General features: G+C 40.5%; 3 protein-coding genes across 3 annotated transcripts; 1 reads left to right on the top strand and 2 right to left on the bottom strand.

Moving 5' to 3' along the window:
• Positions 1 to 2001: 2001 nt before the first annotated feature.
• On the bottom strand, positions 2002 to 2934 carry LOC117349651 (olfactory receptor 6F1-like). The gene has a single exon (XM_033923245.1). The coding sequence runs from the start codon at positions 2932 to 2934 to the stop codon at positions 2002 to 2004; it is 933 nt and encodes a 310-aa protein (XP_033779136.1).
• Positions 2935 to 15413: 12479 nt separating this feature from the next.
• Positions 15414 to 16346, top strand: LOC117349650 (olfactory receptor 226-like). Its single transcript, XM_033923244.1, has one exon. It carries the CDS (start codon positions 15417 to 15419, stop codon positions 16344 to 16346), a length of 930 nt encoding a protein of 309 aa, XP_033779135.1. The 5' UTR covers positions 15414 to 15416.
• Positions 16347 to 24330: 7984 nt separating this feature from the next.
• Positions 24331 to 25269, bottom strand: LOC117349649 (olfactory receptor 6-like). Its single transcript, XM_033923243.1, has one exon. The coding sequence runs from the start codon at positions 25267 to 25269 to the stop codon at positions 24331 to 24333; it is 939 nt and encodes a 312-aa protein (XP_033779134.1).
• Positions 25270 to 25842: the final 573 nt, after the last annotated feature.

The raw sequence follows: 25842 nt of genomic DNA, 5'->3' as shown, positions 1-25842 counted from the left end.
TATGCAGGTAAGGCTAGTCACAGTTAGGGCACTTGTCTTTGACCTAAGAGCTGCCGCATGAGTGGACTGCTGGGCATGATGGACCACTGGTCTGACCCAGAAGTGGCAATTCTTATGTTCTTATGTATACTTTGGAGGAAAGGCGGGAGAGTGTAGATATGATAGAGACATTTAAATACCAATGTAATGTAACTGTGCATGAGTCGAGTCTCTTTCATTTGAAAGGAAACTCTGCAATGAGAGGGCATAGGATGAAGTTAAGAGGTGATCGGCTCCAGAATAATCTAAGGAAATACTTTTTTTACATAAAGGGTGGTAGATGCATTGAACAGTCTCCCAGAAGACAGACTGTGTCTGAATTCAAAAGGGCCTGGGATAGGCACATGAGATCTCTCGGAGAGTGAAAGAGATAATTGTTACTATGGATGGGCAGACTAGATGGGCCATTTGGCCTTTATCTGCTATCATGTTTCTAAATAAACAGAAAAAGGCAGTATATGAAATCCCGTCTTGTGCCAAATTAAACCCTTTTGAATATCGGGCCCTATATTATCATTGTAAGCCTTAAATACCAAATCATTTTGTGCCATTTTGAGCCTATAAAAATACTTAGGGCCTCTTCTAACAAACTGCGCTAGCAGTTTGTACCGCACTGAATGGCTCGTGCTGCTCCCGATGCTCATAGAGTTCCTATGAGCATCAGGAGTAGCGCGGGCCTTTCAGCAAGGCTCCCTGCGCTAAACACTTCTAGAGCAGTTTGATAGAAGACACCCTTAGTGTGTCTTAGATTAAGGAATGTTTTATCACTCATGTGATAGAGAATAGCCTTTATTAGTCAAGACGATTTAAAGGGCATCAATCAGGGTAAATGAACAATGAAAATAAGCTGAAATGTCTATACCCAAGAAATTTGACTCATTGATAGATGTTTGTTGTGATTCAATTTATTAACATACACAAATAAAGAGATTATGTGTGGCAGTCCACACAACTTTTAACATTCTACTCCTAACTGGTATGGGCCTTGCCAAATTTTACTTCATAATAAGAATATTCTTTCCATAGATGTGATTCACGTCACAGGTAAGCACTGGAAACGTAGGACTTGAAAAACCCCTAGCCTACATTTCTGGCGCCTACCTTTTCTGAAGGTATGATTCTATAAACAGCACCTTCACAAGATTAACATATAATCGACAGTCAATTTTAAGGCAGCCACTGACAACGGTTCAATTTATAGAATCTGGGCCTCAGGGTGTAACAAATTATATATATATTAAAACACTGTATATATTAATTAATTAATTCTTGTATATATTGATATCAACCATTTTGTTTGCTTTCAGAGCATTTTGACTCCTGAAGCAAGTAGATCTCTACAAAACATGACCCAGAGTCAGGTCTTTAAACTCAGGTGCTTTTTCAATTAACCTTTGGCTATAAGCACCTGGATGGTTGGAAGATTTCCAGTGTTGGTAAATTTTAGAGAGAAAATAAAGTTGCCATGACTTACAAATCAATCCTCTTGTATAAATAAAATATAATGACACTGAATCGGAAGCCAATGACAGGCCACAACGACAAGACGAGAATGCACAATGAAGGAGTCGTGAGGACAAGATGTCAATTGATCAGCCAAGGGTGTAGAGTTTAAAACACCTTTATTGATGAGCTATTGTTGCATATTCATCAATAAAGATGTTTTGAACTCTACACCCTTGGCTGATCTTTTGACATCTAGTCCTCACGACTCTTTTGTTGTGTGTAAATAAAATATAAAGCATAAAAAATGAATGAAACATAGAGCGTGCTTTGTCAATATGCCTATCTATTTGAAAGCTATTTGGTCCGTTCCTACTCTTTCTTTTGATGGCTTTCACATAAGGGTTTTTTTTTTCCCTTTCATCTCTCTTTTTTGAGTCATGTTTGCTGTGGTTTGCTACATTTCACATCATCCGTCATACGCAACCGTCTATCCTCTATAAGATAGATACAAACAGTTTAGCTACAAATCTTTTTCCATGCTCTGTTTAAGGCCTTAAGTACTTCTTTGTTTCTTAGGCTGTAGATCAATGGATTCATGAGCGGAGTTATAGCTGAAAAAATCAAAGCGACAACTTTATCCGCCTCATAGGTTTGCATCGGATTAGGCCGCAGATAGATAAAAATAGCTGTGCCAAAGAAGATCAGAACCACAGTGAAGTGGGAGGCACAGGTGGAGAAGGCTTTCTTCCGCCCTGTGGTAGAAGGGATTCGGAGTATGGTCAGGATAATGTAACAATAGGATACAGTGATGAGGAAGAGAGAAGTCAGAACTATAATCCATGCAAGGACAAAAAAAATAATTTCACTGATAATTGTGTCTGAACAGGCCAACTTCAAAAGTGGGATGAAATCACAAAAGAAATGGTTTATTTGATTGGAAGTGCAAAATGAGAATTGGGATGCTGGGATTGACATTGCCCATCCATTAAGAAAACCGCTTGTCCAGGATCCGATAGACAGCTGTTTACAAAGCCTACTGTTCATAATAGTACCATACTGCAAGGGGTAGCATATAGCAAAATACCGATCAAATGCCATTACTGTTAGCAAGATATATTCAATAGACCCCAAGGTGAAAAAGAAACACAGCTGTGCAATGCAGCTTTGGTAGGAAATTGCTTTGTTCCCTGTTAGGAAGCCAGAGAGCATTTTCGGGATGGTCGCTGTTGTATACCAGATTTCCAGGAAGGCAAAGTTGCTGAGAAAAAAGTACATAGGGTTGTGAAGATTATTATCAAAGATTACGATTGTAATTATGATGGTATTTGTTGCAATCGTTAAGATATAAATTGCCAGAAACACCACAAAGTATAATATTTGTGTCTCTCGGGATCCTGGGAACCCAAGGAGCAGGAATTCTGTAAAGGATGTTTGATTGTAGGTTGTCATGATTGACCTACAGAGACAAAAAAGATAGAAAAATAAAATATTTGTTCCCAAGTATTAAATGATTCTATACATTCATAACTAGATAGCACATACATAAAAATGTGATGCAACATTTTAGAAAGGACATCCAGTTCAGAATATGGATGGACCAGAATCAGTATGTGTCACGTAAGGAAAGCTTGTATTGTAAAATCTTGCATTGTAACTATAGCAAATCTAACCTGTATACTGTCCATGTGTGTCAAATTAGGATAAAACGTATACTGAAAACCTTGTACTTTAAGGATAACTATGGCAAATTATAACCAGTAAACTGTATATTAGAATATAAGAATAGCCTTACTGGGTCAGACCAATGGCCCCTTCAAGCCCAGTAACCTGTTCTCACAGTGACCAATCCAGGACACTAGTACCTGGCCAAACCCCAAGGAGTAGCAATATTAATATTAGACCCCTAAGTTAGGATAAAAACTTGTATTGTAATCTTGTGCTGAAATTATGTATTTTAACCTGTAATCTGTTCTGAGCTCTTTGGGGACAATGGGATAGAAAACACATTAAATAAATATGTTGTACTGTATATGGACGTCCATTTTAGAACAAGATCTGGTGACATACTACACGATTCTCAGATCTCTTGTTGGAGAAAGAGATTCTTGACTTAACATAAGAACAAAAGAATTGATGCTGCTGGGTCAGACCAGTGGTCCATCGTGCCCAGCAGTCCGCTCACACGGCGGCCCCGAGGTCAAAGACCAGAGCTCTAAATGAGTCCAGCCTCACCTGCGTACGTTCCAGTTTAGCAAGAACTTGACCAACTTTGTCTTGAATCCCTGAAGGGTGTTTTCCCCTATAAAAGACTCCTGAAGAGTGTTCCAATTTTCTACCACTCTCTGGGTGAAGAAGAACTTCCTTATGTTTGTACGGAATCTATCCCCTTTCAACTTTAGAGAGTGCCCTCTCGTTCTCTCTACCTTGGAGAGGTGGAACAACCTGTCTTTATCTACTTTATCTTGAATCCCTGGAGGGTGTTTTCCCCTATAAAAGACTCCAGAAGAGCGTTCCAGTTTTCTACCACTCTCTGGGTGAAGAAGAACTTCCTTATGTTTGTACGGAATCTATCCCCTTTCAACTTTAGAGAGTGCTCTCTCGTTCTCCCTACCTTGGAGAGGGTGAACAACCTGTCCTTATCTACTAAGTCTATTCCCTTTAGTACCTTGAATGTTTTGATCATGTCCCCTCTCAGTCTCCTCTTTTCAAAAGAGAAGAGGCCCAGTTTCTCTAATCTCTCACTGTACGGCAACTCCTCCAGCCCCTTAACCATCTTAGTCGCTCTTCTCTAGACCCTTTCGAGTAGTACCGTGTCCTTCTTCATGTATGGCGACCAGTGCTGGATGCAGTACTCCAGGTGAGGGCGCACCATGGTCCAGTACAATGGCATGATAATGATCTGTTCATGATCCTCTTCTTTATCATTCCTAGCATTCTGTTTGCCATTTTTGCCGCCGCCGCACATTGCGCAGATGGCTTCATCAACTTGTCAATCAGAACTCCCAAGTCTCTTTCCTGGGAGGTCTCTCCAAGTACCACCCCGGACATCCTGTATTTGTGCATGAGATTTTTGTTATCGACATGTATCACTTTACACTTATCCATGTTGAACCTCATTTGCCATGTTAATGCCCATTTCTCGAGCTTGATTATGTCACGTTGCAAATCTTCGCAATGCCCTGTGTCTTCATTACTCTGAATAACTTTGTATCGTCCACAAATTTAATCATCTCACTCGACGTACCAATGTCCAGATCGTTTATAAAGATTTTGAAGAGCACGGGTCCAAGCACCAAGCCCTGCGGCACCCCACTGGTGATGCTCTTCCAGTCCGAGTATTGTCCATTTACCCCCACTCTCTGTTTCCTATGCTTCAGCCACTTTTTAATCCACGTGAGTATTTCACCCTCAATTCCATTGCTCGCAATTTTCCGAAGTAGTCGTTCATATGGAACCTTGTCTGAAATCTAGATATACAATGTCAACCGGGTCGCCCTTGTCTATCTGCCAGTTTACTCCCTCGAAGAAGTGCAGCAAGTTCATCAAGCAAGATCTGCTTTGCAGAAACTATGCTGGCTGGTCCTCATCAGACTGTTCCCGTCAAGGTGATCAATGATGCGGTCCTTTATCAGCGCTTCTACCATCTTTCCTGGTACCGAGGTCAGACTCACCGGTCTGTAGTTTCCCAGATCTCCCCTCAAGCCTTTTTTGAAGATCGGTGTAACATTTGCCACCTTCCAGTCTTCCAGAATCTTTCCCTATCTGATCAACAGATTGGCTGTTAGTTGAAGCAGTTCAGCTATATTCCCTTTCAGTTCCTTGATGACCCTCGGATAGATGCCATCTGGTCCCGGGGATTTATCGCTCTTAAGCCTATCGATCTACCTGCATATCTCTTCTAGACTGACCGTCAACCCTGTCAGTTTCCCGTCTTCGTTTCCAGCATATAGCCTGATGGGCTCCGGTATGCTGTGTATATTCTCTTCAGTAAATACAGACGCAAAAAATGTGTTCAGTTTGTCGGCGATTGCTTTGTCCTCCTTTAGCACTCCCTTTATTCCATGGTCATCCAACGATCCCACTGCTTCCTTCGCAGGTCGTTTCCCCTTCTTCTTTATAAATCTAAAGGATTACCAAGGAAGCACATAAATTTGATTAACATCTTTTGGTGGCAGCAACGATTATACTAGCTAAATATTGGAAGGAATCAGAGGCTTCTCTTGTGAAATTCTATTTACCAAATTGGATTACATATGTCTCAGTCTGATGAATTTGTACTTAAAAAGATATAACTTTATGTAAACCGCTGTGAACTTCCATGAGGTATTGGCAGTGTATAAATAAAGATTGTATTGTATCGTATCATATTATTTGTCAAATGTGGGGCTCTTTTTACGAAGCTGTGTTAGCAGCTTTATCGCATGGGACTTTTTATCACGCGCTAACCCCTGCGCTAGCCGATAAACTACCGCCTGCTCAAGAGGAGGCGGTAGGGGCTAGCGCGGCTGGCAAATTAGCGCGCGCTATTACGTGTGTTAAACTGCTTACGTGGCTTTATAAAAGGAGCCCTTGGTCTCTTTATCATAAAACCTAGGATTCTTATGTTTCTTGACAATCCAAGTCCACTTGATGGGATCATCATGTCAACCCCTTATTGAATCCTATTTGGTTCTGCTAAAAAAATGTTGTTTTTTTAACTTCTAAAAATAGACTTTTTTTTAATACTTTAGGGGCTAAGGGAGGGAAGGTAGGGTTATGAAGGGAATTGTGAGCCACCCAGGAACAGAAAAATACCTATGGTACTTGTCAAAAATGTATCATTAGTCCATTAAAAAAGGCATCATCTTATTTTCGTTTACTTTAGTTTTCTTTCTTACCTGATAACTTAGAGTAATTATATTTTGTCTAGATTAAGTTGAATTATAATGAACATTATCCATAGTCTGTTATTGAGACAGACATGGGCGAAGTCACCATTTGCCCTGGATTGGTAGCATGGAATGTTGCTACTTTTGGGGTTCTGCCAGGTACTAATGACCTGGATTGGCCACCGTGAGGATGGGCTACTGGGCTAGAAACATTGGTCTGATCCTGTAAGGCTATTCTTTTGTTCTTATGTTCTTCAAACCACAGATGATTCATCTAAAATTAATGGGAAAATCTGATGAATATTATCTATAAATATGTAATGGTCTATTCCTAGACCTTGGATAAGAGAAACCACTGTAGCTAATAAATGTTAAATAATATTGGGGACATCAGTGAGCTCTGAAACACTCCATAGGTTAAGAGTGACTTGACAGAGCAAAACTCTGTCTACATGAGCTACCAATTATGATGTACTATAATGTAAGGGAGTTTAGATATAGCTCATGCTTTTTCAGTAGGTCACAGTGAGGTACATTCAGGTGCAATAGGTATTTTCCTGTCTGCAAAGGGCTTGGGATGTAATTTTTTATTTAAGTCGATAGAGTGTAAGTGAGTTGTCCAAGGTCACAATAAAAACACAGACAGATTTGATCCCTTACTTTTCAGGTTCTGAGTCTACTACTCTACTAGGTGACTTCTCATTTCTTTCCTTCTAGGTTCTTCTAAAAGACTCATACTGATCACAGAAAAGAAAACTGAAGAAACAAACTAAAAAAAAAAACCACAACAAAGAAAACCAGAAGGAATGGAAAAGGCAAAAGAGCCCAGATCCTGCCACAGAATAAGCCCACAAAGTCTTCTATTCACAAACAGGCTCAACATGACCAAGTTTGGCACAATGATCCCACCAGGGGTTCTATAAAATGAAGAATGTCATAAAGTAAATAAAGTTATACAGACCGATTTGTCCAGTTAGGTACCAGTATTTAATGTGCCCGAGTCCGCATGTCTGATGGCTCTGCCAAGACTATACTCAGAAACAAAGGTGCTCATAATAATAATTTTGAAAAAATGTCCAAAAACCGGCCTAAGTCGGTACTTGATGTGTGTGGAGTTTTTTACAGACCCATGATGGCATGGGCTCCAGTGAACGCTTTGTGAGTTCAGGAGCCAATTATTGAGGTCTGTTTTTCTCCATTTTTCTCCCACAGGGGAGAGTGTGGCGCAGTGGCTAAAGCTACAGCCTCCGCACCCTGAGGTTGTGGGTTCAAATCCACGCTGCTCCTTGTGACTCTGGGCAAGTCACTTAATCCCCCCATTGCCCCAGGTACGTTAGATAGATTGTGAGCCTGCCAGGACAGAGAGGGAAAACTGCTTGAGTACCTGAATAAATGCATGTAAACCGTTCTGAGCTCCCCTGGGAGAACGGTATAAAAAAATTGAATGAATGAATTATTAGATTTTATAATTTCAGTTTTTGTACATCTGAATGGTGGTTCCAGCATCTCTTATACTGCAGCCTGTATAGTTTTGAGTAGTAGCGATTTTGATTACATCTGTGTCTTTTTGATTAGTGCTGTTTCATTAAAGTCCATTTCAGGATCATCGTCGCTCCACAGTGCTCTTTTTGATTTCTCTATGTTTCTATAACCACAAAGCTCTATGACCTCATAATGCAAATATTAAGAGCTTTAGCTTCTTACAATAATTTTCTATAACCTCACAAAACAGGTGTAAAGATCCTTACCCTATAGGAAGAGGAGGAGATAGTAGATGCTGAGGGTGAGCAGACTGGATGGGCCATTTGGCTTTTATCTGCCATCATCTTTCTATGTTTCTCTGTTTTCTGTATTTCAAATATTCCACCATCACTGCCTCTTAGGAAAGAGGTTATCAATGCAAGATACCATTAAGATGTGTTAATGTCCTGTTAAACTGGGTTATTAGCAACTAGATTTCATTGTATAAAATGGACCTGTGTTAAAATAGCTCAAATTGATGATAAAATAATCCATTTTTAAATGTAGCCCACATTAATTATGGGCTCCTTTTACTAAGGTGCACTAGCTTTTTTAGCGCACACAGGATATTACCGCGTGCTACACCGTGCACTAAGTGGCTAGAACTAACGCCAGGCTCAATACTGGCGTTAGCATCTAGTGTGCGCTCTTCCGTACGTTAATGCCCTAACGCAGCTTCGTAAAAGCAGCCCTATGTCTCTCTTTAGTGTGCTGTAATGACTTACGCAGACAGCCTAAAACCCAAATAAGTCTGTACGGTTTAAATCCAGCGCATCGTCTTTGTTTTTTTCACTGACCTAATGAAGACAGGATACATAAAGCCGGCTTGTCAAATATTTCATTAGTCCAATTACTAGGTCTCGCCTACAACATATTTGTTGACCATTTTTCCACATATCCAAGTGCATTACTATGGTAAGTTCAATACTTACCCCCTCTTTTACTAAGGTGAGCTAACCGATTAGCGTGCGATAATTGAATTAGCATGCACTAAATGCTAACGCATCCATAGACTAATATGCACGCGTTAGTGTTTAGCTCGTTCTAATCGGTTAGCGAACCTTAATAAAAGAGGGCTTTAATTCATGTGAAAGGTAGAAACCTACTGAGCTCCAGTCATTTTTGATGTTGAGAAGGTGATTAGGGCAGTTGTCTGGATTTGCATCTCCCCATTGCTAACTCATTCGACCTAAAAAGAACATTTTATCTGAGATTATTTAATGCATGCCTGTCCATATGTTCTAACTGCTGACTTTCATTTTAGACATAATACTACATTATACTATAATACTGCTATTATTCCTGTTTTGAAGATTATTCTCTGGTGTCCAATATAAAAATTCATTATAAACAAACAAAACCAGATGAGTGGTACATAAAGGACTTATTTTCAGATAAGTACTTGTAGAAAATATCCTTGTGTGGAGAGGTCTAAAGTTATTGGCATAGTTTCTTATAAAAAATGATTAATTTTGATTTAAAAAAGGAACGATAGCTAGGCATTGAGCCAAAGAAAAAAAAAAGAAGGAATGCAAAATAGGTCTATCTCAATATATCAACCACAGTAATATAAACCCAGGCGTGATGAATGGGTAGATATTTCAGTTATTATTATAACACCTCTTGTAATGTCCTTAGCCAGCACACTTTCAAACAAATGCCTTACTTGTCTCATCTGTTTTAGCTTATCCTTACCTTGACGTGAGTTTTCCTACACACAGAAAATTGGATCGGTGATTCAAATAAGCAGTAGTTGAAGTGATGCAAAAGTGGATAGAGAAGGGGTTTTGAATCCTTGGCCCTATGGAGATGGTGAAAATATACTTAGAGCTGGTGTGACAAATTGCTCTTCCGTCTTTGCAAGCTACTCGGGAGACGTGGTCTTCTGTGTATTCAAGAAATATTTTGCAAATTGTTTCTGACCTAAAACAATTACAATTATCTTTCTCTTTAGAAGTGAGCAATAGGGTGAAAGAGATGTCCTACTCAGTCATCTTTCCCTCATTCTCCTTATCAAGAAAGTCCCTAGGCAGTCAAATTATGACCCGGGTTGGTTTTTGTTTTTTTTTTTATCTCCACTGGAAATTTGTATCCACCATTATCTCAATAATTTTTTCATATTCTTGTGGTTTCTCTCTTTTTATTTTCTTCTCCACTACAATTTATAGACTTTATTCCTTTCATCTAGCTGCCCACTGGAATAAATTACCCATTTGTCCGCCAAGCCCATTCCTTTCCCTTGTTTAAAAGCAGACTGAAAACTCACCTTTTTGATATAGCCTTCAATCCATAACCCTACTCCCCACTTCCCACCAACCCAGCTCTTAACTGTATTCATGACACCCTGTTTGTCTGTCTTGTTTAGATTGTAAGCTCTTTCGAGCAGGGACTGATTGGCAGCGCTATAGAAATAATTGGTAGTAGTAATGTCCTCTTGTCCATGAGTTTTCATTTTTGTGGAAACTGCTTACTTACTGCATGATACCTTATTGAAGCCTGTTGGATATTTTAATGTTTGTATAACTTTCTTTTGAAAGTTTGCCTCAAGTTCTTTGCCTCCCAAATGGAAATTGTCGAATGTATCTACCAACTTAATTTAGAAGATAGCCAACCAATCCTCAGTGGGGGGAAACTGTATGCAAGACAGGGGATAAATATAGGGTGACTAGATTACCCATTCCAGAAGGAAGACCTTTTGGCCAGACCTGGTCTAGTGCATTATGGGACCTAAAACACTGATCTCAATGGACAGAATCATGGAATACAAATACTACACTGGCCAATAAATCGCCCTTCTTGAATGGGTAACCTGGTCACCCTAGATAGAACATAAGAATTGCCACTGCTGGGTCAGACCCGCGGTCCATCGTGCCCAGCAGTCCGCTCACTCGGCGGCCCTCTGATCAAAGACTAGTGCCCTAACTAAGACTAGCCCTACCTGCGCACGTTCTGGTTCATGTAACTATCTAGTTTTATTAGTTTTATATTAACCATTGAAAAAGTCATCATTATGGAAATATGGTTAGATGAGGAGATTAACTAGGTGAATATGTTATAATTTCATACACTCATTCAACCTGATATTCTATATGGTTTATAGTTTATTCATTTATAACCCACCTTTAATAAAGTGGGTCACAAAATTACACACATAAGACTCTCATAACGCTCTTTTTTTCCAGTGGCATTGTCCTTCGTGTGATTTATGGTCGTCAGCTAATTTGAGATTAGGATTTCCACCATTGGCAGCCGTGAGGCTTACAGGGAACTGCAAATCTATGCTTTCGGTGCAAGGCTGTGGAATGCCATACCTCTGTTGTTGTGACAATCAAATATGCTTTGGCATTTCAGAAAGGAGGTGAAAACTGTGTTGTTTGAATGCTTTTTTTGGTGTAAGCACAGTGACAGTTTAAGGATGTGTAGTTCTTCTTTATATATTTTAGACTGGGGGCCAAAATTGTGAGTGTGCATTATTTTGGCGTAAGTTACTCCAAGTGCTCCAAAGAATATCAATGCTCTCATGAGGCCAAATGAATATAATTCTCTACAGGCCTAAAAGAGTAAGTTTACTAATATTATCTAATTTACCATGTAGCACAATGTATTCCAGCTACATTAATTTGGTGAATTTTAGAGCTAAATTTCTCCCTTTGTATGGAAGCATCACAATTTTTTTCTACTAAACCACGCATTACTGTTGTAGTGGATTGCAAAAAAAAAAAAAAATGCAGCACGTTTACCAAGCCATGCTATAAAGCGGCCTGTGCTATCCTCAGCATGGGTTTTTCCTACGCACTGAGGTGGTAAAATGGCCCCATTTCCATTTTTCCTTGCACTTATTTTCCCATTAGTGAATGAGCTCTCATGTCACCTATTTTGCAGGCGGTAAGGGCTGAAGCACTAAGGCCCAGATTCTGTAACCAGCACCGTGGAAACTGTTGAACCAGGACTCAGCGTGGATTCTTGTGCTCTCTCACAGGAAGTCCCGTTCCTTGATTGGAGGCTAGTTGACAAAAATTTTGTGAACCGCCATCTGGCTGTGACTCATTAGATTTCATAGTAACCTTCTTGGAAGTTTGGCCCATAGTACACTCCTCATCAGAGGTATCCATGGATGTGTTAGCATATGTAGATGACTTTATAGATTTTTAACTTCCAATTCTTATCCATCCATATAGCCCTTGGCGTAATCATTCTCGTTTAATTTTCATTTGTTTAAGCTCCAATCAGAACTTGTCCATCTATGTTTGAAAGGCAGACATACATTCATTGAAAGTCTCCAGAGCCATGGAGGTTTGTAAAATATTTATCTTTTTCTGGTAATTTTCATGATAATGAGTCAATTCAGAATGAGTGGTATATATAGTGCGCAACATCAAATCAAGAGAACATTTGTTGAAGACAGCATTCTACTTGTTGAAAGAAAGGGGATTGTCCAAAAAGAGATGCAGTTTATGCAATACAATACTCTTCTAACGTGGCCGCATGTAATTCAGCTCACATTATATGTTTTTGCAAAAACCCAAGCTGATCCCAATCTAAAGGGGCCTGAAACTCCACTTGTGTGGAAAAAGATTAGGGATATAGGCTGAACACAAAATGGAGTAAAGCCAAGCAGAAGACATAGAAAAACAGAGATGGAGTTCATGTATATCCTGATTTCCTCTATGATCTAGCTTAATAGCAAAGTACATAAAAAGAATATTATTATGCTTTTCCTTAATATTAATCTGTAGTGTGTTTTTCTGGCCTTGGCTACATCCACATTAAGATTTTTAGTCACCAATTTTTCGTACGCTTCTATTGGGTGTGGCCTTAAATAACACATATCTGTATCTAACTAGAGTAACCCAGAATCATACGAAAAGCAGGCGCTATTGTAGAAAAACTCCACAAAATACTGCACCATCATGTCCTGACGTCCATTCCATTACCTTCCCATAGACATCACCCCCTACTGGCCACGAGCCACTATTCCTCATAGGGCCTTAGCACGTGAAATAGCACGCGCTAAATACCGCCTCCTTTTCAGCAGGCGGTAGATTTTTGGCTAATGTGCACTAATCCGGTGCGTGCGCTAAAACCACTAGCACGGCTTCGTTAAAGGAGCCCTACATGTTCTGATGCTGCTCCAGTGCTCATAGAATCCGTATGAGCATCAGAGCAGTGTCGGAGCATTTAGTGCCCCAGGCCGCAGTAGAAACCTCTACTGCTGCTTAGTAAGAGAGAACCTTTACGTGGCAACCCATGGATGGTTAAATTCTGAATATCAACATTTCCTAAACTGGATATTCATTGCTAAAGCCTTGACATGGCATCCAGGAATAACATCAGCTGCGGTCAGCAAGACACTGATTGCCAATAGCTGAATCTTGACACTATTCATATTTATGCTTAAAATTCCTTTTTTTTTCATTGTGAAATTCGGTAAACTTCAATTCATGACTTGAAGTGTCTAATTTTGAGTTATTCTTAGCTTGAGTCATTCATGATAGAGTTAAAACTGAAAATGTTTACACTGACATTTTCAGAAATGAATCTTTAAACGTTAGCCGTGACTTCAGAGGTAGTGATTATTTCTAATTAATCAAGATAATTTTGCTTGTTTAGATCTTTGAACTCTCCAAAGTGCAAATCCCCAGGAGTCGTTTCAAGAGCAATCATCGTTTTTGTTCACCAGCTTTAAATATCTTGAGCCAGCCTCTCAAGATGATTTTGAAAGCTGCTAGTACAGCTGTAGAGATGAAGAATGGCACAAAAGAATGCAGAAATGGAAAGGCAGGTATGCCCCGAACCAGCAAACAGGCGTAGAATCTGCAAACAGCACATTTGTATCAATTTTTGAGTTAATCGTTCTATATATGTCATATCTAGTTACCTGGATAATAAATTGGCAGAAAGAATATGAGTACTTTGGACACACTGGAAAAAGGTGCTCTGTGAGGGAATGAGGACATTTTGAAGTTATAAAGAGAAATAGTATGTCCACTAAAAAATAAAAATGACACCCTCTTTTACAAAGCCGCATTAGGCTTTTTTTATCACCAGCACCAGTCGTAAAATGTCCGACACTCAGAAATCCTATGAGCGTCAGTGCTTTTACCATGGGGAAGGCGATAAAAAAGCATAACTAGGCTTTATAAGAGAGGGGGTAAATTATCTCATGTATGTTGTCAGAGTTTAAGTTTATGTTAATGCATTTAGATACATTTGGGCTTGAGTCATAAGTTTGGTTTCTATGAGCTAAAAAGTGATGTGATTTGACAGTAGGGAACAGCATTGAAAATTACCTTTATCATAGGGCTTGATTTACCATTATTTTCTTTTTTCTTTTTTTTTCATTTTGATTGATTTTCCAAACTATCAAAGTGCAATAAACAACTGTACATAGAATAATTTTGTTAGAAAAAGCACATTCATCATTCAGAAATACATGAGCAATCATTTGTACTTCCTCCCACCCACCCAAATGACTAATCGAGAAAAACATAAATATATAGGTTCCTTCAATAACCTTTCTTACATTAATCTCTGCAAAAATCAAACCCCCAACCCTCCCACCCACCCCTTGGTTGTGCAAGTTATAATCAGAAGTGAATTAATGAATCAGTCAATTATTATTATTAATAAAATCAGTCAACAGACCCCATGTTAGTTGAAATACCTTAGTATTACCTTTTTGATCATTAATCATTTTTTCCAACCTATAAGAAAGATATGAGTGCCACCAAAAACTAAAATTCAAGCGATCAAAGTTTTCCCAATTATTTGTGACCATGTGGATGGCTATCCCAGTCATAATTCCTAACTTCCTAATTTACTATTACTATTATTTTCTGCCAAAGATGCAGCATGGAAAGAAATTGTTAATAAATCAAACCCTACCTTAGGAAAATTGAAAGAGCAAAGGATCACCACAAATGAATACAAGCACCCTATAACATAACATAGAGCTGACCATCATGTACTAGAATCAGTTTGTAATCCAGTTGTAAGGTTTTTTTCAGATGAAAAGGAAATATGATGATCTATTTTTCTGGTTTTAATATGAGAAACTTGGTCTTATTCTTTTCTGGTTTTTTATTCGATAACTTAACTATTGTAAACCGAGTCGAGCTTTCTTTAAATGATGACTCGGTATATAAAGTCAAGCATTAGATTAGATTAGATTGTGATTTAGGCAGTTCACTGTTGCAGTGTATGTATTGATGTGTATTTATGTTTTGAATTTTTTAAAAAGTGTTCATTTGGGAAATCATCTTGAACAAGAATATGTTTGATGGGTTATAAAAAAACAAACCAATAAAAATGAAGAGCAATTCCACTAATATGAAACAAAAATATATTAAATCAAATTCTTATAGATTATGCATTTTGGAAGCTTTCTATATATTGTCATTAATTGATCCTAAAAGGTTTTGCTTGTTTTTAATATGACAATATATGTCATCATTTTGTAGTCAATTTTATTTAGATGTACATGTCCTTTGTTGTTGTTTTTTTTCTGTTGCATTATTTCTACAGGTCATTCTTTTGGAAGACATGAAAATGGGCAGTAACACTTCTATGACCGAATTCGTTCTTCTTGGATTTCCCAGCTCACGGGAGATACAGATAGTATACTTTATGGTGTTTCTAGTTATCTACGTCATGACCATTTTTATAAACAGCCTCATAATGATTATTGTAGTGGTTGACCCAAAGCTTCACAATCCCATGTACTTCTTTCTGAGTAATTTTGCTTTCCTGGAAATCTGCTACTCCACAACCACTGTCCCGAGAATGCTATCTGGCTTCCTGAAAGAGAAAAGTACAATTTCTTATAGAAGCTGTCTGGTACAACTGAGTTTCTTCTTTACCTTTGGGCCTACTGAATTTGTTATGCTAGCTGTAATGGCGTATGATCGGTATGTGGCTATATGCTACCCACTAAGATATACCACTATCATGAACAGTAGACTATGTAAACAGTTAGCCCTAGGATCGTGGGCAAGTGGTTGCCTGACAAGTTGGACACTCACCGTCCCAATAACTCAGTTGTCATTTTGCAGGTCGAATACAATCAACCATTTCTTTTGTGATTTCTTGCCAATTCTGAAACTGTCCTGTTCAGATACAATGGCCAGTGAAGCTGCTTTCTTCTCCCTTGCGTGGATTGTGGTGTTGACTTCTCTTTTCCTTAATGCAGTGTCCTATTTTAATATAATTCTGACCATCCTCAGGATCCCATCTACCACAGGACGTAGGAAGGCTTTCTCCACCTGTGCCTCCCATCTCACTGTAGTTCTGATCTTCTATGGAACTGTGATTTTTATGTATGTGAGACCAACTGCCAAATATTCCTTTGATACAGACAAAATAGTGTCTTTATTCTACTCCGTTCTAACTCCACTCTTAAACCCTTTGATCTATAGTTTAAGGAACAGAGATGTAATTAAGGCACTAAATAAAGCTTGGAGCAAAATCACCTAATGACATTCTAGTGTTCCTTCTTTACCTATGAAATATACAAGTTCTTTGGTGCTTTCTAGGATGTTACTGAGAGCATAGGCAGCGGAACACTTTTTTGTTTGGGGGAGGCCTGAAAGCTCTGCCCCTGACCTGCCCGATCTCTGCCCCCAGACCCCGCCCCTATTATAGTACTAATTTTAATACAATTTTTTCCATTCATTTTTCATAAATACATACGATATAATCTTATTAACAACACATAATGGTTAACCACAAAATTAAGAAAAATGGGGAGACCCAATGATCCACAGTGAAAACAACCCACCGATGAAAACAAAAACAAAAACTGTGGATACAGATGTTCTGGAGATAATTTATTAAAAACTGACATATAAAACCATGAAAATTCAATTAAAAAAGTACAATGATAAAAAATACTGTGATAAAAATCCAACTGGACCCTACACGGTCCATGTTTCGGCGAACACGCCTTCCTCAGAGGTCCAATGGTTTGCAACCTCACATATAAAGAATTGGACTGAAAACAGTCTATTGTCTTTAAACATGTGAGCAAAGAACACCGCAGACAAGCTGAAGTGCTAAGGCACAAAATTAAACTACACAAAGTACACTGTATGCTTCTAAACATTCATTCCTACCAGAACACAGATAACCCCTAAGCAAATATGGGACCACAAACTAAAAGTACTAATATATAAAAATGAAACCCTAAGATGCAAAACTCTGCATACAATGCAACACCACAGAAACAGTGACACATGTCCCCTAATACTGGGCAAAATATGAAGACAGTAGATGTGAATAGTAGTAGTAGTAAATTTGAAAAAACTGATACAAAACAATCACCACTTTCAAATTAACAAACAGAAATAAAACAAATAATGAGAAATAAGAAAATACCATTCTATTGGACTAATCAATTTTTCAATTAGCTTTCAGAGGCCAAATCGTTCTTCAGGATAGTACAGTATACTGCTGTTATGGTATCCTGTCCTGACCTGAGGAAAGGGATTGCCTTTTTTCCATTTCCTATTTATAAATTTTTATCAATAGGAAATGGAAATACTACCGGTACTTGATTCTACAAAAATCAACAAAATAATTTTTCTACCTTTAGTCGTTTCTGCTTTAATCATCTTCTCTTTGCTTTTCTTTCTATGCAGCATTTTGTCTTCTCTCCCTTCCATGCAACATCTGGCCTCTCTCTTTGCCCCTTCCACCCAGCCTATGCCCTATCTCTATACCCCATCTACTGTCCACTCTCTCTCTGCCCCTTCCGTCCACTGTCCGGATAGGAAACAGAGAGTAAGGGTAAATGGACAATACTCGGACTGGAAAAGCGTCATGAGTGGAGTGCCGCAGGGTTCGGTGCTCAGGCCCGTTCTCTTCAACATATTTATAAGTGATCTGGAAATTGGTACGACGCGGATGATACAGAGTTATTCAGAGTAGTGAGGACACAGAAGGATTGCGATGATGCAGAAGGATTGCGAAGACCTAGAACGAGACATAAACACACTCGAGGAATGGGCCGCAAAATGGCAAATGAGGTTCAACATAGATAAGTGCAAGATGATGCATGGCAGTAACAAAAATCTTATACACGAATACAGGATGTCCAGTGCGGTACTCAGAGAGAACTCCCCAGGAAAGAGACTTGGGAGTACTTGTAGACAAGTCAATGAAGCTGTCCGCACAATGCACAGCAGTGGCAAAAAGGGCAAATAGAATGATAGAAATGATTAAGAAAAGGATCACAAACAGATCAGAGAAGGTTATCATGCCACTGTATTGGGCCATGGTGCAACCCAACCTGGAATACTGCGTCCAACACTTGTCGCCGTACATGAAAAAGGACATAGTACTACTCGAAAGGGTCCAGAGAAGAGCAACAAAAATGATTAAGGGATTAGAGGAGTTGCCGTACAACAAGAGGCTAGAGAAACTGGGCCTCTTCTCCCTTGAAAAGAGGAGACTGAGAGGGGACATGATCGAAACATTCAAGATAATGAAGGGAATAGTAGAGAAAGAGAGATTGTTCACCCTCTCCAAGGTGGAGAGAACGAGAGGGCACTCACTAAAGTTAAAAGGGGATAGATTCCGTACAAACATAAGAAAGTTCTTCTTCACCCAGAGAGTGGTAGAAATCTTGAACGCTCTTACAGAGGCTGTTATAGGGGAAAGCACCCTCCAGGGATTCAATACAAGGTTAGGCAAGTTCCTGCTGAACCAGAATGTACGCAGGTAAGGCTAGACTTCACTGGTCATTGACCTAAGGGCCCCTGCTTGAGCGGAATGCTGGGCATGATGGCAATTCTTATGTTCTTATTTAATTTAATTATTATATACCGCTAATAACCGTGAGGTTTCTAAGCGGTTTACAAAAATGATGCATTCTTATGCCCTTTCCATCCAGTGTCCACCCTCTCTCTCTTCTATACGGCATCTTCTCATGTCCCTTCAATAAACTGTATATCCTGTGCCCCTTCTCTCCTATGTACATGATTCATTTCAGTTTCATCCCCTCTCTATTTTTCTGTCTTCACTCCCTCCCCTATGCTCTGGCATCTCTCTCCTCTCCTATCTCTCCCTCCATGCTCTGGAACCTTCTCTCCTTCCTTTCCCTCCCCCCATGTCATGGCATCTCTATCCGCTCCTTCCATCTCCCCCTCCATTTTCTGGCATCACCTCTCCTTCCTCTCTCTCCTGCCCTCTTTCCTTCCTTTCCCTATGGTCTGGCATCTTCCCTCCCCCATGCCCTGACATCCCTCCCTCCCCCTCCATGGTATGGTATCTCCTTTCCCTCCCTCCCATGGACATCTTACTACTACTATTAATTATTTCTATAACGCTACCAGATGCACACAGCACTGCACAGAGTCACAAAGAATAAGAAAACAGTCCCTGCTCGAAAGAGCTTACAATCTAAACAGACAAGACAGACAAACAGGATGTCATGGATACAGTGAAGGGGAATAGTAATCAGCGGGCTGGGTTGGAGGGCAGAGGAGTAGGGTTAAGGATTGAAAGCTATATCAAAAAGGTGGGTTTTCAGTCTGCTTTTAAACAAGGGAAGGGAAGGGGCTTGACGAACAAACTTGGGTAATTTATTCCAGGCATAGGGGGCAGCTAGATGAAAGGAACAAAGTCTGGAATTGGCAGTGGCGGAGAAGGGTAATGTTATGAGTGACTTATCTGAGGAATGAAGTTCTTTGGGAAGTGTATGAGAGAGAAGCGAGAAGAGATATTGAGGGGCAGCGAATGAACACATTTGTAGGACAATAAGATCTTGAACTGTATGCGATGGCAGATAGGGAGCCAGTGAAGTGGCTTAAGGAAAGGGGTGACATGAGCGTAGTGTGTGTTAAATCTGTTAGTGCATCTCGATGAATGCCCCCACCATTTTGTAGAATACTAGTATTAATTCATGTGTCTGTGACAGTCATACATGTTAGTGTTACTTGTATACTCAGCTTTATTCAATGACATGCACACATGTACTATATATGCCCGGCGGTGTTTATGGGTGGAGGCGCATGGGACCATAGGCAGGGCTGACATTTATGTGTGTAGCTAACAGAATACAGTAAGTTACATGTATGACTGTCACATTTAGGAACTTATATTGATATGATGCAAGCATAATACATTTTAAGTGTTTCTGATGCTGATAGTATCTTGGTGATCAGAGGGTGTGGTCAGCCCAGTTAAATGAAGCTGAATATAATCTCCTGACTTCTTCTGTGTGATTTAACTAGACAGAAGCCTTTCCTACTTATTATCACATTCTTAATATCAGACCCTGGATACTAAGGTAAGGGCTATTTTTATTATTATAAAACACCTGTATTGGTTGGCTGCCCACTTCTCACCCTCATCCATTTCATGTCTCCTTCCCAACCATATTCCTACAAGGGCTTTTGTTGATCATGTCTAATCTAACCTAAAATTGTATTTATATACTGCTTTCTCCCTACAAATAGGTCCAGTTTCACCCAGGTCAGTTGGTAATTTTCAATTGTAAAAATGGACCATATTTTCCCTCTAAGGTTGGGGTGCCAAACACAATCACATAAGGGGCCGAAATCTAAAACATAGGCTGTTGCAGGCCATATTTTTTATTAAGATACTTAGGGGTCCTTTTATTAAGATACGCTAACCGATTTAGCACAAGCTAAATGTACACCTTAATAAAAGGACCCCTTAGTCTTAGTAGAAGTATAGGGTTACAACCTCTCGAACCCCACGCCGGCTCTGTGATGTAAAGAAAACAAATAAAAAATAATTTTCCTCTGTGTTTTAGGTCCTAGTTCACAATTGCTGTCTAACACCAGCTCTGGCAGGATACACATTTCAAATCTGACATATTGTAATCACAAAACAGAAAATAAAATTATTTTTTCTATCTTTTGTTGTCTGGTCATTATTCAAGTCATGTTGGTCCCAGGCTTTGGTTGTCTTCTGATAATTTTGCTTGCCAGGGTCTCCTGCCCATTTGTTGTTTTCTTCTTTCTCCATGCTAACCATCCATCTTCCTTCTCCGTCTTCCCATTCTGTTTCTCTTCTCTCTCCCGGAGGTCTGGCATCTTTCCTTTTTTTATCTCCATCCCCACAGCTGCAGTGTTGGACCCCACCATCCCATGATCTACCATCTCTCCTTTTCTCAACTACCCTTGCATCCAGCATCTCTCCCTCCTTCCCCACCACCCCAGGGTCCACCAGCTCTTCCCAACTACCTCCTATCCAGTATCTCTATTCCCCCTTCACACCATCCATTGTGTCTAACTTCTCTCTCTTTATGTTCCTTCCCTCCCTCCATCCCATTGTCCATCATCTCTCTCCCTCTCCTGTTTTAGACCCATTATTTCTTCCTACCTCCCTCAGTCTGGCATATGCACATCTGGACCCCTCCTTCTTTCCCTCCGGGTACTTCTACACCAGGACCCGCCCCAACGGCCTGCATGTTTTCCCCCTTCTTCTTCATGGTCTTACCTTCAGATTTGACCCACCATTCCTACCCTCCATCCATCCCAGCTTCATCTTCAAAGCAGCCGGCATAGGATCGCCGGTCAGCTATAGTGAACCTAGCAGGCTGCATTGGCCTCCATAGCACATTCCCTCTGCCATGGTCCCGCCCCTCTTCTGACGTACGAATCACAGCAGAGGAAACGTGCTGTGGTTGATGGCAGCCTGCGAGGTTCGCTACAGCTGGCTTGCGATCCTCAGCAGGTTGCTTTGAAGAGACCAGGAAGCTGGGATGGAGGTAGGACCAGGCGAAGGCAGAGGAAGGCACTCATGAAGAGCAGTGGCAGCGGTTCATGAAGTATAAATTGGTAAATGTCTGGCGGGCCAATTACACCGCGGGTCAAATTTGGCCCGCAGGCCAGAGTTTGACATGTCTGCTCTAAAGACTGTGGTTCCTCCAACCACTTTGCTGTCGGGGTGGTGCTGCTTCAATACTTTGCTTTTCAATTTCTAAATAAATCCTTGAAGAAAACAATGTTATTTTCACAGGCACCATATCAGTGTAAATTATATCATAAATCACAATTAGAAATTTTGTGAAAATGATTTGTGTGCATCCTCAGTGTTCTCCCACGGTACAGAAACTCTGTACTTAGACTTCCCAAGAACTATATTTAAGCCCTCTGACACAGACCATCATAGGCCTACTTGCCCCGCCCCATTTCACCCTTCAGCGAAATGAACCCAAGCCGTGGTGCCCTAACACTGCACGCGTTTGCGTCACTTCTCTTCCCTCCGGACCAGGAAGTAACGTCATGAAGTAGGAGGGGAAAAAGGAAGCTGACATGTACAGTGTTAATGCCTCGCGGAATGGGCTCCTTCCGCTCTAACACTTGCACGCGTTTGCTTCACTTCCGCGAGGCTCTAACACTTGTACATGTCGGCTTCCTTTTTCCCCGCCTACTTCATGACGTTACTTCCTGTTCCGGAGGGAGGTGGGAAGAGAAGGGAAGCAAACGCGTGCAGTGTTAGAGCGGAAGGAGCCCATTCCGCCAGGCTCTAACACTGTACATGTCGGCTTCCTTTTTCCCCTCCTACTTCATGACGTTACTTCCTGTTCCGGAGGGAGGAGGGAAGAGAAGGGAAGCAAACGCGTGCAGTGTTAGAGCGGAAGGAGCCCATTCCGCTCTAACCGCGAGGCATTAACACTGTACATGTCGGCTTCCTTTTTCCCCTCCTACTTCATGACGTTACTTCCTGGTCCGGAGGGAAGAGAAGTGACGCAAACGCGTGCAAGTGTTAGAGCGGAAGGAGCCCATTCTCTTCCCTCCGGGACAGGAAGTAACGTCATTAAGTAGGCGGGGAAAAAGGAAGCCGACATGTACAGTGTTAGAGCCTGGCGGAATGGGCTCCTTCCGCTCTAACACTGTACGCGTCGGCTTCCCTTCTCTTCCAACCCCCTCATGACGTAACTTCCTATTGTGGGGGAAGGCGGGAGCTGGCGCGTGCAGTGTTAGAGTCCCGCGGCCTGAGTTCATTTCACTTATCGGCACTGTCCATATTGTATGATCCCTCCCAATACCCTATAGTATCTCTGAGACCACCAACACAGATTGAAATCCTGCCCCCCATCCAAAACCATAGCCTTAGGAACAAGCACCTCCTACTCAACCCCCCCCCCCCCAACCTACCCATGGGTCTTTATTAGTGTGTGGTCCCAAGCAAGTACAATCCCTTTCTGCTCCCGAGATTGCACCAAAATCCACAATAGCTGCCATTACCCCTAGTGGTAGTCTTGAAATGCTATCACTAGGGTGCTTTCTTCCATATAATGAGAAAACTTTAGGCAGGAGGATAACTCAGAATGAAATTAATACTGATAAGCAGATAGATGGCACAGTTTAGAAGGAAGCTCAAGAGTGTGGAAGATCAGGCATAGAAATATTTGAGAAAAACAGGAAGATGTGCAGAACCATCGGTGACGCTGTAATATTTGTATCCTCTGGCAATAGATTTTTGAGTTTGAATAGAATAAAAATAATCAAGATTAAGATTATAGATTTGTATTATTAATATGCTTCACATGTCATGCATAGTAACATAGTAGATGATGGCAGATAAAGACCTGAATGGTCCGTTCAGTCTGCCCAACCTGATTCAATTTTTTTTTTTTTTCTTCGCACTGCCTCCTTTTTTAAAACTTTTCCTAAACTCATTTGCCTGACAGATGAAGAGAGTGCCAGCTCCTGCAAACAAGTCAAGAAATATATTGTTACTCCAGTCAATAATATCACCATATATATTTTTGGTTTATGGATTTTTATTACCATACATGCAAGTAGACTAACATGGCAATTAGAGTTTAGAAATTATTTGAAGATATAGAAGCATCATTACAACCAATTTATTCTGTGATTGGATGGGTTAGGTGGTTGGTGAAAGAGCATAGACCAGTGGTCTTCCCTAATTTTTAAGTGGGGGACCCCTTTGAATCCAAATGAGAACTGAAGGCAAGCCACCAAATATCTTCTTATGTGAGGCCTCATCAGCCTCTCTTCAAATCTTCATTGGGAGTATCCTCAAAGAGAAGGGCATTTCCAAATGCATTCCCTTTATCTATTCATATGCCTTGTACTTTAAGCTTGTGGATTTTCTTCCCATTCACTTCCTATTTCTGCTGTGAGCTTGGGTAGAAAGAGAGTATAGCAGAAAAAAAAGCCATGATGATGATGAGGGACACCCCAAAGGTCTCCAGGAGCTGCCACTGGCCCCTGGGCCTTGCATTGAAGAATGCTACTATAGAGAGGGAGAGAGATTTTTAGTAAGGGGGGAAACAGATGTATACCTAAATAAAACAAATGAAAATGTAAAAAATGATCAAAGAATGGAAGGAAGGAATAGAAGTTAAGGCCCTTATTTTATTGGCAGACACTTTCATAAAAGTAGACTTGGATTCCTCCTGACCTGTATATCTCAGTTCTGATTCCTACATTCTACCTAAAATTGGACTGCACATATTTCAAAAGGAAACTTTATGCCTTCTTAAGGTTTTTCTCAGAGCCACTTTCACTTCCCTATTTCGTAAGGTATAAATAAGAGGATTTAAGAGAGGAGTTATCACTGTGTAGAGCAGAGAAATCGCCTTCTCCATCTCAAAGTCATGGTGGGCCGTAGGCCTGATGTACATGAAAATGACAGTTCCATAAAAGGTCAGGACAACAGTGAGGTGTGAGACACAGGTAGAAAAGGCCTTATGTTGACCTGTGGTGGAAGGGATTCTGCAGATGGCTCGGACAATAAAGAAGTAAGACACAGCAGTGAAGAAAAAAGAGATGAGAATCACAGCCCAGGCAATGATGAAAGAGAGGGAATCAACAATGTGGGTTTCTGTGCAAGAAAGTTTAAAGAGTGGGATAAAATCACAGAAGAAATGGTTAATTTGATTGGACCCACAGAACAGTAGTCTGGATGCTGATGTGGCCAGTAAGAGACCAATGAGGAATCCACTGATCCAAGACCAAAGGGCCAGATGAATGCAAACCCTACTGGTCATTATTGTTGCATAGCGCAGAGGATTACAGATAGCTGAATACCTGTCAATAGCCATGACAGCCAGAAGGAAAAACTCTGTGAGCCCCAAAGAGAAGAAGAAATACATTTGACTGACACAACCAGGGTAGGATATGGTTTTGGTCGGTGAAAAGAAGTCTGATAGCATTTTGGGGATGGTGACTGTCGTGTACCAGATCTCCAGGAAGGAGAAGTGACTGAGTAGGAAGTACATGGGACTCTGAGAGAGACTGTGCTCCATTCTCACAATTAGGATGATCGTCAGGTTTGCCATGAGAGTCAGGACATATAATACTAAGAACACCAGGAAGAGACAATATTGATGCTCCGGAGCACTTGGAAAGCCTAGGAGGGCAAATTCGGTCACAGTCAGATTTCTCTTCTGCATCTCTTCTTTCTTGAACATCTGCAGAAATAAGGCAGGGTAAAAAAATACATATATAAAACAATTATTAGCCTATATGCCCTGTTATAAGAACATAAGAATTGCCGCTGCTGGGTCGGACCAGTGGTCCATCATGCCCAGCAGTCCACTCTTGCGGCGGCCCTTAGCTCAAAGACCAGTACCCTAATTGAGACTAGCCTTACCTGCGTACGTTCTGGTTCGGTAGGAACTTGTCTAACTTTCTCTTGAATCCCTGGAAGGTGTTTTCCCCTATAACAGCCTCCGGAAGAGCATTCCAGTTTTCTACCACTCTCTGGGTGAAGAAGAACTTCCTTTCGTTTGTATGGAATCTATCCCCTTTTAACTTCAGAGGATGCCCTCTCGTTCTCTCTACCTTGGAGAGGGTGAACAACCTGTCTTTATCTGCTAAGTCTATTCCCTTCATTATCTTGAATGTTTTGATCATGTCCCCTCTCATGTCCCTCTCTCAGTCTCCTCTTCAATACCACTATGGAGTCACTAACTAGTAAAGTCTATAGATGGCCATTGAAATTGCACGCACAAATTTTGTCATGT

This window comes from Geotrypetes seraphini, chromosome 16 (genome assembly GCF_902459505.1).
Source record: "Geotrypetes seraphini chromosome 16, aGeoSer1.1, whole genome shotgun sequence".
NCBI lineage: Eukaryota > Metazoa > Chordata > Amphibia > Gymnophiona > Dermophiidae > Geotrypetes > Geotrypetes seraphini.
This window is presented reverse-complemented; position numbering and strand designations above follow the sequence as displayed.

What these genes read in the sequence shown, in the direction of transcription:
- LOC117349649 (XM_033923243.1), bottom strand. Translation starts at nt 25,269, where the DNA reads ATGCAGAAGAGAAATCTGACTGTGACCGAATTTGCCCTCCTAGGCTTT.
- LOC117349651 (XM_033923245.1), bottom strand. Translation starts at nt 2,934, where the DNA reads ATGACAACCTACAATCAAACATCCTTTACAGAATTCCTGCTCCTTGGG.
- LOC117349650 (XM_033923244.1), top strand. Translation starts at nt 15,417, where the DNA reads ATGAAAATGGGCAGTAACACTTCTATGACCGAATTCGTTCTTCTTGGA.